Below are 19215 nucleotides of genomic sequence, written 5' to 3'. Positions count from 1 at the left end.
GGTGACTGAGAGGTCAGACCAACTCACTTTGTCCTGGGAAGAAGTTTAACTAGGCATCATAAGTGAAAACACGTGTGGATGGACCGCTAAAGATTTTACACACAAAGCACTGAATATACAGTCCTTTATAATATAGCCTGTAGTGTACGGTATATCAGGTATTAAATAAAGTTTGACCTTGTGTCAAAATCTAGTTTTGGGATGTTTATTTTAGTTTATTTTATGTTCAAATAGTGCAATAATCTTAAAGATGTGTTTAATCAGTTTTCCAAAGACTAACTGGCACAGTAGACCTTAGGACATATAATGAAGCGATGTATTCTGCAGTGTACTGGAGTAAATGGCCAGCCTGGACAGGTGGGGGTTAAAGGGGGCCCAGCATCACATTTGTGCCTGAAGCCCTCAACAAATGAATCTCACAGTAGGTCTGACATGTAAGAAGATTCAGATTCCTTTTAAACTTAAGTGAGATCAAGTGAGAATAATCTTATTATCAAATCTGCTGGCTGCTCTTGGCTTTACCAGGGCCTTCTGTTATTTTGGTGGGTACAAACAAGATTACAGTTAGACTCTAGTCTTTTACACCTGCTTCATCCAAGTTTTTCTATTTATGAGTGTTAAAATGTTCATTGTCACAGGTTTCATTTTGCAGCCTTAAATTATACCAACTGCTGTTAATAAGCTAATAACATATTCTGTATGCCTTTCAGGTGCACTGCACTCTGCGCTGGTGCCACCTTTCAACCAGTAGAGGGTGATCCTCACTCACAACACAGTTTTTGCCCCTAATAATGTTTCCACAGGCCCCTGACCTACAACCTGACCATAGTCCCCCTTAAAGAACAAGGTTATTTTGCATACACACTATATTATTTGATTGAACATACAGCAAAAGCTGCTTCACGTTATAGAGTAGTGTTTTAAATGCTATTGAAACAAAGATTACGAGACAGGTATTTTTAAATAACTAACTTTTCAACCAGTTTTTGCTCAGTTGATAAAATCAGTCTCTCCTCAGGGTCTCTTTTGTAGCTGGTGTGAAGCTTTTAAAAGCATCATTTGATCTTCTGCAGCAGATGGAGGTTGCTCGGTTCCTATTTGGCTTCAAGTCCTTAAGACATGGAAATTTGAACACGTGATTGAGTGACAAGTGAGCAAACTATCTGCTGATGGAGATCATATGATGTGACCAAAACAGCTGTTAGACCAACCATTAAAATTAGATTTATCAGTTCTTCTTTCCAGCAATGATTCAAATCTTTGTCCCAGTTTTATGTTTATTTAAAATCTAGATTTGGTGATTTCACCTGCAAATCTGTTTTTTGTTTTCACAGCAAACCTTCTCCTAGCAGGAAAAGGTGTTATAACAATATTATCACTGGATTGCAACCGCAAGGAGGAAAATTTGGACACATAACTGATTGACATCCCATTGGCTACAATCATCTGGAGATATTGTGCCTGATGGAAACACATACTGAAACCAGCACTCTAGTGATGAGGCCAAAGGTCAAGAGATATTCTGACCTTTGATAGAGCTGGCATCAGGTTTCTCAGTGTAAGTTTGGGTCGTCCAGCCGTGTTTAAAGACAGGTGGTTTCTCTGGTGTCGCCGTTTGTCTGAATCATTAATGCCATGCGTCCTTCGTGCTCTTCACATGGTGGGCTGCTCCAATTATACTTCATGCTTGTATTCCTCTGTGTACAAGTACATGTGTACGTGACCGCAGCGCCATCGTCACAGGTAGATGTGAGAATGTTCCAGCCATCACGTGCATGGGAATCTGGTCTGAACCAGTGAAGAGCTCACACAGGCATAGATGCATCCCCACATCCACACACTGTCCACCAGGACGAGGAGGGTGTCTTTTTCTGTTGGTGTCACATTTCAACTCCTCCCTGCTCTGACTCCTATAAAACCCCAGTGTTCACAGCAGCTCATTTAAGTTTGCTCACCTCCACCCGAGGGGACTTCACTGTCAGCCAGGGCAGGACCGCCACACCTGGCGCCACCAGCCGCAACGCCTGCATCGCCACTGGTCTCTGCAAACTGAAAAACAACATGGCTCCTTTTGAAAAATCTATGGAGATGTTGCCTTTCAAGCAGAGGAAATGTCTCGGTAGGTCACTGATTTCTTGAACTTCTACACCTACTTGCATTCACACATTGACCTCACAGTGTACACATGCTGGTTTTAAAAGTGTAGAATGTGTATAAACCAGTGTGCTCTTTCTCTTTAGCAACAAGAAAAGATGAAGTGTGCAGTATTCGGTCTAAATTCCCCAATAAGCTGCCAGTGAGTTGGTCTAAAATTGACAAATGTGATGCATTTAATCACCGTTTCTACTTCTTTGCTGCATGCAATTGCACCATCAGCTGATCACACATGTTCTTGGGTTCAGGTCATTGTTGAACGTTACATCCGTGAAAAGACTCTCCCCCTGTTGGACAAAACAAAGTTCTTGGTTCCCTTCGAGTTCACCTTGGGTCAGTTCCTCTGCCTGCTCAGGTAAATGCTTTGATGTACTATATGTTTCCAACCATCTAATTCCTCCTCCTCCTCACTCTTCAATGGACTTGTTTTGATTTTTCTTGTCATTTCAACCCTCCTACCTCTTTCTTCCCCAAGCTGTCAGATTTGCCTTTGTTCTCTACCAGCTTCTCCACACCTCTGCCTCCCTCATACTTTCTTCTCCTTTGTTTTCCGTTGTTTATCCAGCTCTCCAAATGTCTCTTTTAGGAATAAGATTGCTCTGGACTCCACCCAGGCTCTGTTTCTACTGGTGGCGGAGAAGAGCATGTCGTGCATGTCCTCCAGCATGGGCGAGATTTACTCCCGTTACAGCGACGCTGACGGCTTCCTCTACATCACCTATGCCTCACAGGAGATGTTCGGAGCACCTCAACCAGTAGACGGGTCTCCCCACTGAGACCAAAGCACATCAGATAATCTGAGCCCAGACCAATAGCTGACACCACACAACCAAACTGGAAAAGACAGACAAACCAATCCAAGCTGAGACTGTTTGTGCCCAGTTTTTAGCCCCAAACTGTATGTCAGCCTACCTCATGAACATTTCTGGACTTTTAAACAGCACCCCACCCCCATCCTCTTTTCATTGTGCTCGCACTCTGATGTGGACAAGGCTCCCTGATGACATTTTGGACTGAGTGACTTGATGAACTGATCATGTTATGAGATGTTAGAAGAAAAAGTAGAAGCCAACACAGAATTAGTTTTTTTTAAATTAGGGAAATGGCCAAGAAGATGTAACAAACTGAGTGCTGTTCTCACCCTCTCATTTTTCCTGTGCTCCAACAATGTGAAGACAGTATTGTGATTATATTATTGTGCATTACCAGGTAAAAAATCTAAATAGTCCTTTGGCCTCTATGACAAACAAACCTGTTTTCAGCTGATGTTGTTGCAGTTCAGTAAAAACCTTCACACTTCACAAATCTTGCTGGTAGTAAGACTGAATTTGTAGCACTTACCTCCACTTCCTCCTTTCCTTTCTTTGCCTCTTCTTCCCTCAAAAATGTGAAATTGTGCACCAGGATCTTGAGACACTCAGTGAAGACATGGATGTAGATTTTATGTTGCCCTGATTTTTTCTGTATCCAGCTGTCAGTATACCAAAAATAAACAATTGTCTTTTAATTTATTATCTTTGAGTCATATTTACTTAAGTGTGTTCGTAGAAGAAAATGAAGGTTACATGAGTGACAGTATGATGCATCATGAACTGTCAGTTTGTTCCTTTACAGTAGCTACAGACATCATTCACATTGTTGCAGATTCAGTTTTAAATGGCTAACAAAGTTATCAAAAAAACTTAAATGTCTCATTTACAAAAGTCTTTGGATCCTTAATTCGGTACTTTGCAAAAGTCCCTTCAGCAGCAATTACAGCTTTGAGTCTTCCTGGGTAAGTCTCTACACACCTGGATTTGGGCCGTTTATCCCCGTTTTCCTGGCAGATCCTCTCAGGCTCCCTTAGACTGGATGGGAAGTGTCTGTGAACATCCATCTTCAGGTCTCGCCAGATATTCTGCAGGTTTATGTCTGGGCTTTGGCTCAGCCACTCAGGGACAGTCAGACTCTTGTCCTGAAGCCAGTGCATTGTTTCCTGGAGCTGTGTGCTTCATGTCATTGTCATGCTGAAAGGTGAAGTGTCCCACTCTTGGGTTGTGTGCACTCAGGAGCAGGTTGTCTGTCTATATTCATCCTTACAATTCAGATGAGTCTCCCTGTCCCTACTGCTGAAAGTGCCCCAAAAGCCCCCACCATGCTTCACAGTAGGGATGTGTTAGCAGGTGATGAGCAGTGCTGGGTGTTCATACGTTGGAGCTCTGTCCAGTTTTTGTCTCATAAGACCAGAGTTTTCCTCCTGCTCTCAGGGTCCTCTTAATGCTGCTGTGAGTTTTGCAGTGTGAATTGTGTGACCTTAGGTGTGTGCCTTTCTAAACCCTGTCCAGTCAATTCAATTCACCACAGGTGGACTCCAGTCAAGATGAATGTACCTGACCAAAGGCAAGAGTCTGAATGCTTCTGTAAATGAACACTTTGAATTGTTCATTTAAAAACATTTGCAAAAATATCAAAAATGTTTTAGTTGGTCATTATAGGTTATTGAGTGTCGATTGATGTGCAAATGGAAATTTTACCCATTGAAAATTACATCTAAAGCACAATAAAGACGGTCTGACACGTGTCTGAAGCCACTCTACAGGCAACTTTACAACTGCAGCATTTTAAGTGCTGCTTGAAAAACCAGCCCCTTTAAAACATCAACCTTTCAAGTCACAGTTGAGGTTTTTAATTTATAGTCAGGGATGTTTTGAGGTCATGATTGAAGAGTTTGAAGGGTTTTTTTTTGTGAAGCCACAGAATAATGGTATTACCCTTTAAAACAAGTTAAGGCATCAAACATAAAAATGATCTATTGTAACCGAGGTCGTGGCTGTGTTACACTTTCCCTGAGTACTAGTACTCATATATACTGTACAAATACTACTCATTCCTCACCTGCCTGTGAGACGTGGCACTCCCTCCACATGACAGTGTTATATAGGCCTGATCCAGTTAACTATCTGCAGGGGTCAGTGTGTCACAGGGTTGATTATTATGGAGAGGTTATTTTTTGACACAGAAGGAACACTTGCAGAGGAAGACAGGAAGAAGGAAGCAATGTAAAGCAGAGATATACACTGGAGGAGGGCGGCGCTATCCAAACACCCAGTGTACAGTCACGGCATCTCTCACTTCACACCACCGTGGGCATTCCAGCAGCTTTCTGCAAACACATTATCATTAACAGAACAAGAGCTGTAAATTACTGGCCACTAAAAGTTTTCTGAAGGAAGTTAACATCAGTGTTTCACTGCCTGTTTGTCTTTGTTACATAACATGAATACAGTCTTCATTTATTCATCACTAAATGCTTTCACATTTTAACAACTGAAAGAAAAGCAACCTGCATTTCCTTTTAGAAATGTATGGTATCAGTAAGATGCTTCATAAAATTTCCAAAACTTGGAAGCAAGTTGATCTAGCAGTCAGGGATCGGAAAATTTGTTTGTCTTTGCTATGTGTTTATGATGATGATATGAGGTGTAGATATGAGCAGTAGCAGAGGACACAGCCACATAAAGTCAGTCTATCCAAACACAACACTTGTAATAACTTAACAGAAGAGAGCATCTCTGGACTTAACTAAACATGAAATCACCTGGTGCTGTGGTTATAAAAAAAGAAAGAAGCTAAGCAGCTGGTGGAGATCATGTGTAACTACAGCTGACGGATCATGACTCAGTGAGTGGAATACAAATGAGTCTCCATGGAGGATGAGTGTCCTGATGAGGAAGAGATGCATTCAGTCATGCAAAGTAAAATCCAGGGTTAGGACCAGCTGATGGCTCCAAACTGAGGAAATAAGAGGAATGAGTTTACATAATTCTTGACCTTGTTGCCGTTTCCTTTGGAAACACAAAGCGTCAAGTGTCTCATTAAATGTACTATTAATTGTTGTGATGCAGCTGATTTACATTTCAGTTTTTTTATATCTACAACCCATTTGAATCATGCAAATAGACCTAAGAGTAGATTCAGGCTATCTAGTGTAGGTTTACTAAGTGAATGATATGTGAAATGATGACAACTTTGTCTATATTCAGGCTCAAGTGCCATATGTAAGAGCTTCCTGTCTTTCCGTTTGCAATTTCTACTCATCCCCTGAGCCTGGACTGATTTTTTTTTTTTTGTAAAGTATCTCCACGTGTCCTTGTACTGCTCCACAGATGATCTATGTGTCCATTTCCACCACAGTTCTCAATTTGGCCTACAAATACACAATAAGAAACGACTTGTTTCATGGGTAAATGTCCTTATACCATGTCCTGCTGAGGCTCTTTTAACTCTTTCTGGACTATAGATGGCAGCAGACTTCAGTGAAAGTTTCAAATTCCAAAATAAAAAGGTAGCCTGTGGATTACCTCTAAACCACAGTCCTTGGTATGACCCTCACTGACAAATGGTTACAAAAAAAAAACACAAAACATAAACAAACTACAATTCATTTCAGAGTTAGAGCAAAAAAATGATTTTAGAAGTCTTTCCCAATTTTAATAAGTGGCTCTTCTCATAACATTGTTCTGTTGTCAAATGTCTGGATAGACAAATTAATGTCAGGTATTACAGAAAGATTCAATAAAAATCTACATAACCATGAGTTCAGTGATGCATATTCCTCTTTATTTATCTGGCAAATTAATAAAAAGGGAAGCATTTGGAAAGAGTCAAGGTTAGCAGTCAGGAAATACAAAAATATAGATAAAACAATTAAGGTTTTGATTTGTTTCCTCTCTTCCAAATGAAAAAAACCTTTTCTTTGGATCAACATAAAATAATATGGACCATATGCTTATAAGACATCTTTTACACAGATGTACAAATCCAAGTTCAGAACCATCATGCAACCTCCAGCTACCCATCAGTTCACGATGTAGTAATGTCTTTTCATCATTTGCCAACTCCCCACCCCTATTTATTTCCAATAGATACCTGAACTTTATCCCCCAACACAGATGGACCTGTCCTTTCCCCACACTCCCCATGAAACCCTCCAGTCTCTCTCTGGTGAAAACAATCAAAGCGATACCTCCTCAGGCCACGTGAAGATGCCTGGAGACTCACAGCTTGATGGGGGATGATGCTGTCGATGCTTGTGGTTGGACCTTTTGCCTGGAGAGTCCCAAACATGACGCATAGCATCAACGTGGCTCATCTCCAGGCTGCTCCCTCCTCCTCTAGGCCTGAAGGACTGTCCCACGTTTGGACGGGGGTATCAGGTGATCAGGAAGCGAGGATGGCAGCTCATGGCCCTCCAGCTTCACCTTGATTAGATGGTTGGCGAGAGCAAACTCCTCATCGTCGAGGAGGCCATCTTTATCCACATCTGCTAGCTTCCAGATCTTTCCTAGCACCGTGTTGGGCAACTTGGACTTCAGCATCTCCTTCTTGGCTGCAGCACCAGACACCTTGCCGTTGATGGGAGAGAGGGTGTAGAAGATCTCATCATATGTAGGTTTGTCGCGACCCACTACCCATTCCAACTCATCAATGCCTTCACTGGCGCCCTCGCCGTAGCCATGACCAAAGGGACCACTCATGGTTCCCTCAAAGGCTCCACCCTTGACAGACTGGCTAGGCATGGTGGCCTCTTCCTGGCGCACCAGGGCCATGAGACGGGCGATGTCATTGGCGAGCATGTCCTCCACTGCCTCCAGCAGCTTGGGCTTCAGCGAAGCAAACTTGGTAAAGTCTTGGCCATTCAGCAGCTCCTGAAGGGATCATGGTTTGAGAGAAAACAGGAATTGGTGATAGAAATAAATCAGTCTTCAACGGCTACCAATGGGAGCAGCATACAAGAAGCAGGATTTCCTGCCACACCAGGAAAAATAAATCTCATCCCTGCTCTGGCCCACCCTGAAGGTATGGGCAGGAAAGAAGGGCAAAGATGTGAAGAGAGTAAAGGTTGGAAGGTCATTCTACTCTTAACTGAATTTCTACTCTTAACTGAATTTCTATTACAACAAAAATAACTTAATTCATCAAAATCTTCAGGTCTGGAGAATGCATCTTATTCTGCTGTGTAGGTCGATATTTGTCTTTATCTCACCTGCATCTTGGTGACACTGGGAAAGTCTCCAGGTGAGATCTGGTGTTCCTTCTCAAGCTTATGGTAGATTTCTCCCAGACTGGCTATCAGCTCCTTCTTCTTGGTGTCCTTTCCAAACACACTTGGCATCTCCTTTTTCAGAGAGCTGATGATGTAGGCATGTACCTGGAGAACATAAGAGAGACAGCACATATTTTCATTGATTACTGACCCGTGATTTTGGGGTAAATGTGGGGAGTTGGATTGTTTATTAGGATTTTGATTTAGCTAAAGGTGATGTCATGGGGTAGGACTGGATAAGTCTGACTTCTTCCTACTCCATTCAAGCATGTACTAGGTATAAGCAAATTGATATTGGATTAGCATTTGTTGGATATGTGTAAAATTGTGTTGATATATCAACTGTTTTTACATGCTTGAAAGAATAAATAAATCAAATCAAATAATTTGCTGAATGTTTCTCAGTGCCTACCTCACTCAGTTCAAGGCGTGTGCCTCTGAGGATGATTTGTGAAATCACAGTCCGTTTGAACGCCAGTCATTATCAAATATACAACTTACACAAGTGTCATGTGGGAAAACTGAAACCTACACTCGTTGAAAATGAACTTTACAGTGAAACAGGGGGCATCTTGTGTCCAGTAGTTAACCTTTTAAAGTTGTTTAACTAGTAAATAAAATATTTATGTATGAGACTGAAGGGGTAGATGTTATTTCCAAAGCAGAGAATTTTCATAAATTTAAAACATGTCTGGTGGAATCTTTAAACTTAGGGATCAACTCAATGTACAGTGGCAAGAAAAAGTATATGAACCTTTTGGAATTTCAAATTTTTCTGCATTAATTTGTCATAAAATGTGATCTGATCATCTAAGTCGAGTACTGACAAATTATAATATGCCTAAAATAAAAAAATAAAAAATCTGATATTTCATGTCTCATTCATCATGGCAGTGGAAAAAGTAAGTGAACCCTTGGAATTAATAACTGGTTGACCCCACTTTGGCAGCAATAACCTCAACCAGATGCTTCCTGTAGCTGTGGATCAGACCTGCATGTTGTTCAGGAGGAATTTTAGCCCATTCTTCCTGCAGAACTGCTTTAGACCTGTCATATTCTTTGTATGTCTCATGTATGGTTCTCTTCAAGTCATTCCATAGCATCTCTATTGTGTTGAGGTCTGGGCTCTGACTTGGCCACTGCAAAAGATAGATTTTGTTTTTCTGAAACCATTCTGTTGTGGACTTGCTTCGGGGTTTTGGGTCATTGTCCTGTTGCATCACCCAACTTCTACAGAGTTTCAGCTGATGTACAAACATTCCCACATTACCCTAAAGAATTTTTTGAAATGCATCTTCCTCTCAATGATTGCAAGCTGGCAGGGCCCTGATGCAGCAAAGCAGGCCCAAATCATGATGTTTCCTCCACCTTACTTTACGGTTGGAATAATGATTTCATGATGATATGCAGTGCCCTTTTTATACCAGATGTAGTGCTGCGTGTTCTTTCCAAATAGTTTCTCAGTTTAATCAGTCCACAAAACATTTTGCCATCAATGCTGTGGAGTGTCAATGTGCTCTTTTGCAAACTTCAGACTTGAATCAATGTTCTTTTTACTAAGCAGCAGCCTCCTTTGTGGTGTCCTGCCATAGACACCCTGCTTGTTCAGTGTTTTACGTACTGTACACTCATGAACATAGATGTTATCCAGTTCCAATGATGCCTTCAAATCTTTGGCTGACACTCAGGGTTGTTTCTTTACCTGATTGGTGAGTCTTCGTTGTGCTCTTGGGGTCATTTTGACTGGGCACCCACTTCTTGGTAGAATAGCCACTGTCCCACAGTGTCTCCATTTGTAGATTGTGTGCCTAACTGTAGACTGGTGAATTTCTAAAGTCCTTGAAACCACTTTATAACCCTTCCCAGCTTTATGTAAATCAACAATTCTTGATCGTAGATCCTCTGAAAGCTCTTTTTGGCGAGGCAGGGCTCGCATAAGCATATTCTTCTTGTGTGGAGCAAACTCAAAAGGTTTGAGTGGTTTTTATCTATCAAAGTAGCTCTAGTTCACACCTCCTAACTCATTTTCTTAACAAAACTCCAGGTATGCCAACACCTGACTCCAGTTAGCTTTTTTGGAGGTCATTAACTCAAGGGTTCACATACTTTTTCCACTAGCACTATGAGGTTTTTATAGTTGTTCTCAATAAAGACATGAAAGATCAGAATTTGTGTTATTATTTTAGGCACATTATATTTGTCAATACTCTTGACTTGGATGAAGATCAGGTCACATTTTGACAAATTAATGCAGAAAACCATGACATTCCAAAAGGTTCACATACTTTTTCTTGCCACTGTACATACAGACTGGTAGCAGAAAAATTATCCCTTCTTGTAAATGTTACAAGGTTCCTTGTTTACCAGATTGCTATAATTAACAGACACTTCTGCCTGTGGGTAGTTTAGAAACTGAACACAAAGTTGCATAAAACTGGATGTTTTTCCTGTGTAAAATCCCTCTGTTGTGCAGTTGGGAAGTCAGGGGGCAGTGGTGAGTGAAAATAAGATGTGATGATGCAGCTTGTTAATCAGGTGGGGATTTTTAAAACTTCTCAAGCAGCATGGCTCAATGGATAGCAATGTAATATCAGTAGGCCCACCACTTTGGTACTGCTGGAAATCTCTCAACAACAAATGTGTCAAGACTAGAGGGGTAGTAAATGAGAACTACAGAGGTCAAAGGTGCAGAACCACCAGTCATGTTCGTCAGTAAAAAGCTAACAACCATGGAACACTTTACAAAATTATTTAAATCACAATCTGAACTCCCAGTCTTTCCTACAAAGTTAAAACAGTGGCTTAAGCAACAAAGATGTGAACATTGAACAGGGTGGGCTGTTTTGTCCATTGAGTCATTTGTTCTTGGATGTTTGAACCTATTTTAAAATGACCGTGACAATGTTTAGGTGCATGTGTCTGGGGGGGACATTCATGTTCTCCAGAGGATGACCGACTTTGCTGATTCCTTAACGAGTCTTTAAGCACCACCAGTGGGTTCACATCAGTGATTTCTGACAGATGTCAGACTGTTATGAAATTCATGTCCCCCACAGGAAGAACTGTGATAATTCTGGTCATCCCTTGACTTTTCATCTGCTGCCATCATCAGGTCAAAGAGCTCATTTGTCAGTTTTTCCTTTTACCAAATGCATAAGGACATACTAATGACTTTTTGTATTTTGTGCTAATTAGCAAATGTTGGAAGATTAACATCCTAAATTAAGAAGGTGACCATGTTAAACAGCAAGTTAGCATTACCACTTTGAGCATGTTAGCATGCAGACACCAGAATGTGTCTAAAAGAGCCACTAGCATGGCTGTGTAGTTGCGCTGACACCGACCTTGGCAAGGCGTGCACGCTTGATGAGGTCATTGAGTTTGCGTAGTGCTGCGTTTCGTGGCAAAGACTGGATGTCCATGAATAGGTCCTGCTCCTCTGCCTCAAACAACTTCCTGTTATCTGGCACCAACAGGGGCTGGGCCCAGAAGGATCCAATGTACACACGCACCACCTGGAACAAAGTTGGCACAAGTTCCATTTCCATTAATCTCTACTGCCCATCAAGTTCCATATGAGTGGAAGTTTGTTCACAGGTTACACACATCACAGTGCGATTCAACTAGAAACAGACACAGACAGAAGTGCAAACCTCAAAAACAGGATGCGTGACAACATAATAAGACTGAGGTTGAAAGTGAAGTAATAATAAAAATAATAAGACTGATATGTCCAGCTTTCACATCATGTAGAGGTGTTTCACAAAGCAGCACACTCTCAAAGTCAATGATCTACATGATCCAAAGGTTTCTCTGTGATCAGTTTATGAATATGAACCTGGATCAAACATTAACTTGACAGTCAAATCATAAGACAAGCCATGTCACGTGATATCTGGCAGGACTTTGGATCTAAGACAGATGGTATTAAAACTGTCTTTCACTACTGTATAATAATATACTGAAGTTTTTTTTTTTTTGTTTGTTTTTTTTTAAACAGTGACAAGCTGAGATCACTGGCTGGAAACAGTACTTCCCCTACCATTATATTGGGTTACCTTTCCCATAGAACAGGTCTATACAATGTTCTTTTATTAAACAAACTAAATAGTCTTGTGTTATCTTATTTACATGACGGCATGTAATTTTTGTCTCTACATGGTTGTGCATTTACAATTGTCCTCTGCTCTGTATTGAAAACAGCGGAGTTCTACCCCAATGCTCACACACATGGGTGAGCACACTCCCACCAGCGGACAGAGCGCGCACATCAGAAAATATGTCGCGCTTGTCTGCCCCCCCCCATTAAAGTCATCTGACCTCTGTCTAAACCTGCCTCAGGTGGCTACATTTTCCCTCAAAACATTAACAGACTCAGACCGCACTATAAGGACATCTGACAACCAATTAATACCTGCTCTAGAGGGCAAGTTCTTGCCGTTAGTATGACAAACATATGCCAGTCACTTTTCATGAAGAAATGCAATACATCTAAAATCTGTAGAAAATGTAAGGGCACACATGAAAAACTGTTGCTTTTTACCTCAGGCGTGTTGATGATTTTTCCCAGAGACCACATCAGCGCTCCATAGACCCTCATCAGCTGCTGAGTGCTGATCTGGTCCGCCTTGTTCAGCACTACGCGCATTTTGTCCTCGTGGTTCTTGAGCGCTCGGATCACCTCGGAGAACTCATCAGAGATGTCAAGCTTGTGGGCATCAAACAGGAGGATGATGCGGTCCACGCGTTCGGCAAACCACTCCAGCACTGCAGCAAAATCATAACCTGGAACGGGAAACGCAGAGGAGACAGGCTGTTTAAGGATGGGATGTGTACAGTATTTGCATTCTAACAACTTCAAATGTTGCCTGGTTACTGGCTTTATTTAAACTGATTCAGTCTAAATAGACCAAGATATGATCGGAATAAAATGAGTCAATCTGACATTTGGTAATACAGAAGATAGCCTTCACTACTTCATTTTCAATGCCTCTCAATTCCTGTATTTACCTCAGTGGCAGAGACCTTTATTTCTAACTTCCCCCATTCTCCAGTGAATGCATGTTTAGTTGTTGTTTTGATAAACTCGGTAAAAAGCCCATTTACACTTCTGTCAGTACTGCAAGAGTCAAGTCAGGTGTTCACTTGAACCTTTTCCCCCAGGAAGAAACGTCCTGGTAAAGATAAGTCTTGCTATGCAGGTGTTACTGAATAGTGGAAATATTGCCTGATTTTAAAAAGAAAGGTGTGTATTTAATGGAAGGAAGCCAAGATGAATCTAAAACTAGTCTACAGTGTGTATGATCAAAAATGAGAAGAAAAAGACAATACTGCAGCTCCTTGGGCCATTTTTGCTAATCTAAGTTACATGTTTAGATAAGAGCTTTCAAGTTTTTCCCTTAACTAACTATTAACTAGCTTTGCTGAGAGGAAAGAGACTGGTGTATAAAAGGTAATAATCATTTGAACCCAAGTCCAACTGGGCAATTTGACTTGTCGTATATTAGTCTCAAGAATGAAACAATCTTTGTCCGGAACAGCGTTTGTTAATGTGCCTTATGAAAAACAAAGCTTGCCAATAATGAAAGATAAAAGGAAGCGAAAGAGCAAATATGTGAAAATGAGATGCAATGCTGTGTCATTCAACAGTAACACCCAAACGTTTCAAGCCTCAGATGGACTGTGCTATAAACAAACTTCCGTCTCCAAGCATAGTAATGACTGCACTATTCACTTCTTAGTTATTTGATAAACTATGGGGCCAACTCAAATTACATAAGAAAGGCGCATCTGTACTTTCCTTTGTTTCAAGAATCTGCAGAGAGAGGGAGGAAGAGAAAATGTTGGTTCTGATCAGCATCTGCTCATCAACTGTTCAGAGAGGAATGTAGTTGTTCTAAAAGTTTCTCGGCTGCTGCACAATCAGCGTCATATCTGTGGTACATACATTCCATTACTGGCTTTTGTCTCTGTCCAAGCACATGTATAGAAGAGAGAATGATTGACTATACAGATGGAGAGAGAAAATGAGACTGATACAGATGGACAAAAAAGGAGACAGAAACAGAAAGACATGGTATGAATAAAAGTGAAAGTAAGAAAAATGTAATGAGAGATACAGAAGATATGTTGTAGGAAAACACCCTCTGCACAAGGAGTTTACATGCATGACATGTGAAAGTAGAGGAGCATAAAGTGGGAATTACTCCAAAGATCCCCACACAGATGGAGAGAGAAAATGAGACCAATACAGATGGACAAAAAAGGAGATTGAGAAACAGAAAGACATGGTATGAATAAAAGTGAAAGTAAGAAAAATGTGAGGAGAGATACAGAAGATATGTTGTAGGAAAACACCCTCTGCACAAGGAGTTTGCGTGCATGACATGTGATAGTAGAGGAGCATAAAGTGGGAATTACTCCAAAGATCCCCACAGGATCTGGCCGAGGACATTTGCCCATTCCCTCTTGAGTCTGGTTTCAACAAGCGTCAGGGAATCAAGACAGACAGCTGCTCAAGCTTAGACTGGTTTATAGCATGTAACCATCAGCAACTGGTATGTCTCTACCATATGCACCAACACAGTGGGATATGTCCAGTAACTCGCACTTATCTGTAGCACAGCATCAAGCATGTTAGTACTCGTGTCATCAGAAGTGACTATGGGAAAGACATCAGCCAGCTCTGCAAAACTGTTTTCATGACTTCCTGGTCCAACAAGAACAAGCAGTGAACCACACTCGCTGATCTAATCAAAAAAGTAATCCATCTCCAAAGCATTCTGCAGTAAAAACACTTGGCATCCATGAATGGGGAAACAGAGTTTCCCTGTTTCGAAATGCAAATCTCTCTTCACTCTCTCAAAGTTGTTACGTCAGCAGTTAAACCTGAGAAATTTTTTGACACAACACTGTCCTGCATGCTATTTTAAAAGTATGTGACATTCTGAAATAATAGCATAGCTTTCTGCAGCGTGGTACAAGCCCAACATCTGCCTATGAGTAATGGCCATCACACCTGAGCTGCACCATCAGTCCTGTTTTTATCTGACACAGTGAATACAGTACATCTGAAAACTACAGCATGTTTATACAGAAACAGAGTAAAGGATAATATGTGAGAGTGTGTCTGTGAGCTTGAGAAATAGGAAAATAATGTGTTTTTGAGATTAAGAATATGGAAATATGTATAGAGCTGTCTGACATATGAGGCATTATATTTCGTTTGCTCCTCCTCCTGTTAGGCAGGGTCACCCCAACATGACCCAGCCTGCCAGGCTTTTCATTTATACTGTACACACACTTTTGTTGGTTCCTTATCAGATGGCACTAATTTGTGCTTCTATGTTTACAGTCACCAGTTTGGCCTTTTCAAATGATGAAACTACAGATTGCCATTATTGCTTAATCAGATTATTTTCTCCATTAACTGATCTATAAAATCTCAGAAACAGTAAAAAAATCATTTCAAATGGCTTGTTTTGTGCTTCCAACAATCCAGAATTCAAAGATATTAGCACATTTATACAACGATGAAATGCAACAAATCCTCATATAGAAAAGCTACGAATTTTGACACTTCTGTTTAAACGATACCTTAGAATTATTCACTTTCATTTGAGATCTACTTTTTAATATTTTTCCATGATCCTTCTTCTTCTCATGGGAAACCAGACTCAGTAATAAAGGGCAGACTGTCAGATCTCAACACAGGCAGTAGTAATAGTAGTAGTGGTGGTGGGTCAGTCTTGGGAAACGATTGCTATTTTACTCCACTTCCTTTCCCAAGAGGACACAAACTCTACTGGCTGTATGCTTCCTCTTAAAGGGGCTGAAATCAGGTAGAAAAGCAGAAGCAATGGTCAGCTGCCCTATTATCTTCTGCCCGAGTTGTGTAGCATCATCAAAAGCAAGAAGAAAACTGTGTATGTGGCAATTCTGGGGTGAGCCTGCAGGTCAAAGCACAGTTGGAGCATGTGAATGAATAAAACTATGAATTATTCTCCCAGGGCACAGGGAAATGACTCAAATGATAAATGACACAGCACAGGGCAAACAGAGGGGATACGCAGAATGACAAAACAGCTGAATAGAGGAAATAATTTTTAGTATAAAACGAGCTACAGGCCGAAGTGAGAACAGGAAAAAAAGAGAACAAAAAAGAGGGAAGGATGTGAAATAAGGACAGTGCCAACAAAACCACAGGTACAGAGCCATGAACTTCTAAGTGTTCCGCATCCTTTCACTGATGTTGTCAAGCTGTGAAGGGCTCCATCAGATTCACATGGCCTGTTTGGTTAGGCTTTGACTGGAGGGTGATAAGAGTTGAATACAGGTTTGACAGAACCTACTACAGCTGACTTAGCAGAGCACTTGCCAAACAGATGTACCAGAGACTCGCGGAAAGGAAGAGCACGTAGGTTTCCATTTCATATCTAACCTTGTAACTTCCTGTGGGTTTAATCTGCATGTATGCAGACTGGTTATAGTAAAACGTGAGTGTATGGCTCTGTTAAACAGGAGTATTGGTGAGAGTGGGTAAAGTGTAGGTGAATGTGTGTGAAGCAGACCTCTGCTTATCCTCTGTTTCTCCCCTGACAGGATTCCAGGAGTATCGATGATACTGATGCTCTCCAGGACAGGGTTAGGCAACTGGGCACACATGAACCTGTCAAGAAAACACAGGAAAGAGACAGGGGACAGAGGGGAGTAAAGGAAAGCAAAAGAGAGTGGAGAAAGAAAAAAAAAAAAGCATGAGGCATGGGGGTAGAGAGGGAGGGTAGGAGAAAACCATCTGGGTGAGTGTTTACCCATAAGCTTGGCATTAACCAGATATTATTCTGGGGTTTTCAGTAACAACCTCCTTGTTCTCAGGAACTAACATTAGTGGAAGAGATACACAGCTAAATGCAACAGGTGAGAAGGAAAACTGCGGGTTCAAGGCACAGCTACTCTCCCATTTTCAGAAGTCCATGCAGTTAAAAATCTTTTGCATTTGCAGATTTAATTGATTATAATAGGCTAATTCTAGAAAAGGGGTTTTTCCACATGGTATACTGGATGTCTGGGGATAGATTTAACTCAAGCTTAAACAGCTAGTCGTTTAATCAATTAGCTAACTGGCTGATAATTTAACAGGTAACTTTTGTTCAATTTTGATCAATTAATCATTTAAGTTCATTTTCAAGCAAAAATGATAATGTGATGGTTTCAACTTTTTAAATGTTAAGAACTGCGGATTTTTCTAGTCTTACATTATAGGGAGCTTTTGTATCTTTGGTTGAACAAAAAAAATCTGAGGAAAATTCTTCATGCTTAAAAGTCAATTTGGGATGGATCTTTGTCTCCATTTCTTGAGGTTTTATACACAAAAAGCATCATCAAGAAAATAATGTGCAAATTAATTGTCAGTTGCAGCCATATATTTAACCTTGCACCTAGTTTAGTCATTTCTACTATAAAGACAGTGAGACTACATGATACTATCATCACATTTTCCAAACAGTGGGGAGTGCGTTTGCTTGTAGGAGACCTTTACTGATGTAAGAATATTAAGGAAACACTGGGGCAAAACTGTATAATTTACGAATTGTACTTGAGTCATTTCCAACGCATCATACGTCACTACACAATGGATTCCTTTAAGCTGGGACACGAGTTTAAACTATAAAGGGAGAATGTTGCTCTCCAACATAATTTAAGCTCCACACACACACAAACACAGACAGATGTATATGCTATGAAGCGTGAGAAAGGATGAGTGGTTTTGCACAAGCCCAGTGTTACACTCAGGACAAAGAAGGGGATTGTTAGGACACCCCACAGCTGAGTGTACCCTTCTCGCTCTGCTGCCTTTTGAGTCTATCTGAACTGATCCTCACCGCATGAGCTCAGAGACACTGGGTCATAAGACCAGGAGAGCCACACTTTCACATTCCTTCTGCAACCACACTTAGGCCAGACACACCACAAATCCTACAGAGGTCTCATATGATATGATATTCAGCTGGAATTTTGGCTCAGGTTTTCCATTTATCTACCCTAACATTTTCCACATAGATCTAGCAGGAAAAAATTCTCAAGCTGGGATTCTTAGAGACAGAGGACCCTAGAAGGAACAAGGGCCTGGAACTATCTGAGCCCTTTGCTGTTTGATTATGTGTCAAGAAAGGGAGGAATCCATCTCCTCTGTGATGCAGCAGGCCTGGTATGAAGACCTGGGTTAAAAACCAGACCCGTCTGGTGGTATTGGAAGCCTAGATCTTTCTCTCCTGCGTCTCTCCCTGATCTATGACATTCCCACACACCGTAACCCCAACTTCCCGTAGAAGAGAGGAAACAGGGTGGCGGTTGCTAGCACTGGGGATGTGGACAGTGAGGTTATAACTGTGTCACTTTCCCCACTTTACCTCCTCTAAACTCTTGTTGGCTGTGTGCATATGAATAAATTGTGCATTACATTAATCAGTATCTACACGCATCTTTGTGTTACTTTTGTTTATGTGCCCTGTAGGGCTATGCATAGGTCAGCCCCTACCCTGTCAGCGTCAGTGTCCTGGAATAAAAGGTCATGAGAAGGACAGGACAGAACAGGACAGGACAGGACAGTGTGGGCTGGAGTAAATAAGTGCAGAACTTAAACTTCACTGACTCTGGTTTTACTAGTTAATGGCTTACAGAAAGAGCACAAACACATTGGGGCCCTCTGACAGCAGTGACCTTTCAACAAGAGCTTAAAAAAAAGTAAATAAATAAAACAATCAGGTTCATCTGGAGGAGTGAATAGATCAAGTTACTGTTACGAAAACATCTAGTACAAAATCACTCCACAGGTGATGGCAGGTAATCTGAAACCAGGCTGCCACAAAACAGAAATAATGGAAGAAAAAAACTGTTCAAGGAAAAAAAAAAAAAAGAAAGAAAGACTGGCAGGATACACCAACCCTTACCTTTTGGGTTTTTCAAAGCTATCTAAA

At 41.0% G+C, this 19215-nt stretch overlaps 2 protein-coding genes across 3 annotated transcripts in view; one reads left to right on the top strand and one right to left on the bottom strand.

The window, feature by feature from the left end:
* The first annotated feature begins 347 nt into the window (after positions 1–347).
* On the top strand, positions 348–3632 carry map1lc3cl (microtubule-associated protein 1 light chain 3 gamma, like). 2 transcript variants are annotated; one of them, XM_020594539.1, is made up of 6 exons: positions 348–434; positions 711–847; positions 1335–2119; positions 2241–2296; positions 2403–2509; positions 2741–3632. In XM_020594539.1, the coding sequence occupies exons 3-6, from the start codon at positions 2062–2064 to the stop codon at positions 2928–2930; spliced, it is 411 nt and encodes a 136-aa protein (XP_020450195.1). In that variant the 5' UTR covers positions 348–434; positions 711–847; positions 1335–2061; the 3' UTR covers positions 2931–3632. The 2 variants fall into 2 exon arrangements, with proteins under 2 accessions (XP_020450195.1, XP_020450205.1); XM_020594549.1 differs by lacking the exon at positions 348–434 and adding an exon at positions 458–542.
* Positions 3633–6731: 3099 nt separating this feature from the next.
* ehd1a (EH-domain containing 1a) overlaps positions 6732–19215 on the bottom strand; it is a 16032-nt gene continuing 3548 nt past the window's right edge. Inside the window, exons 2-6 of the mRNA XM_020595705.1 lie at positions 16810–16907; positions 12783–13024; positions 11584–11754; positions 8180–8344; positions 6732–7841 (exon numbers count right to left, since the gene is read on the bottom strand). Coding sequence (XP_020451361.1) covers positions 7308–7841; positions 8180–8344; positions 11584–11754; positions 12783–13024; positions 16810–16907 — 1210 coding nt within the window. The 3' untranslated portion in view covers positions 6732–7307. The remainder of the gene's footprint in view (positions 7842–8179; positions 8345–11583; positions 11755–12782; positions 13025–16809; positions 16908–19215) is intronic.

This window comes from Monopterus albus, unplaced genomic scaffold (genome assembly GCF_001952655.1).
Source record: "Monopterus albus unplaced genomic scaffold, M_albus_1.0 scaffold2.1, whole genome shotgun sequence".
Classification (NCBI taxonomy): Eukaryota; Metazoa; Chordata; class Actinopteri; order Synbranchiformes; family Synbranchidae; genus Monopterus; species Monopterus albus.
This window is presented reverse-complemented; position numbering and strand designations above follow the sequence as displayed.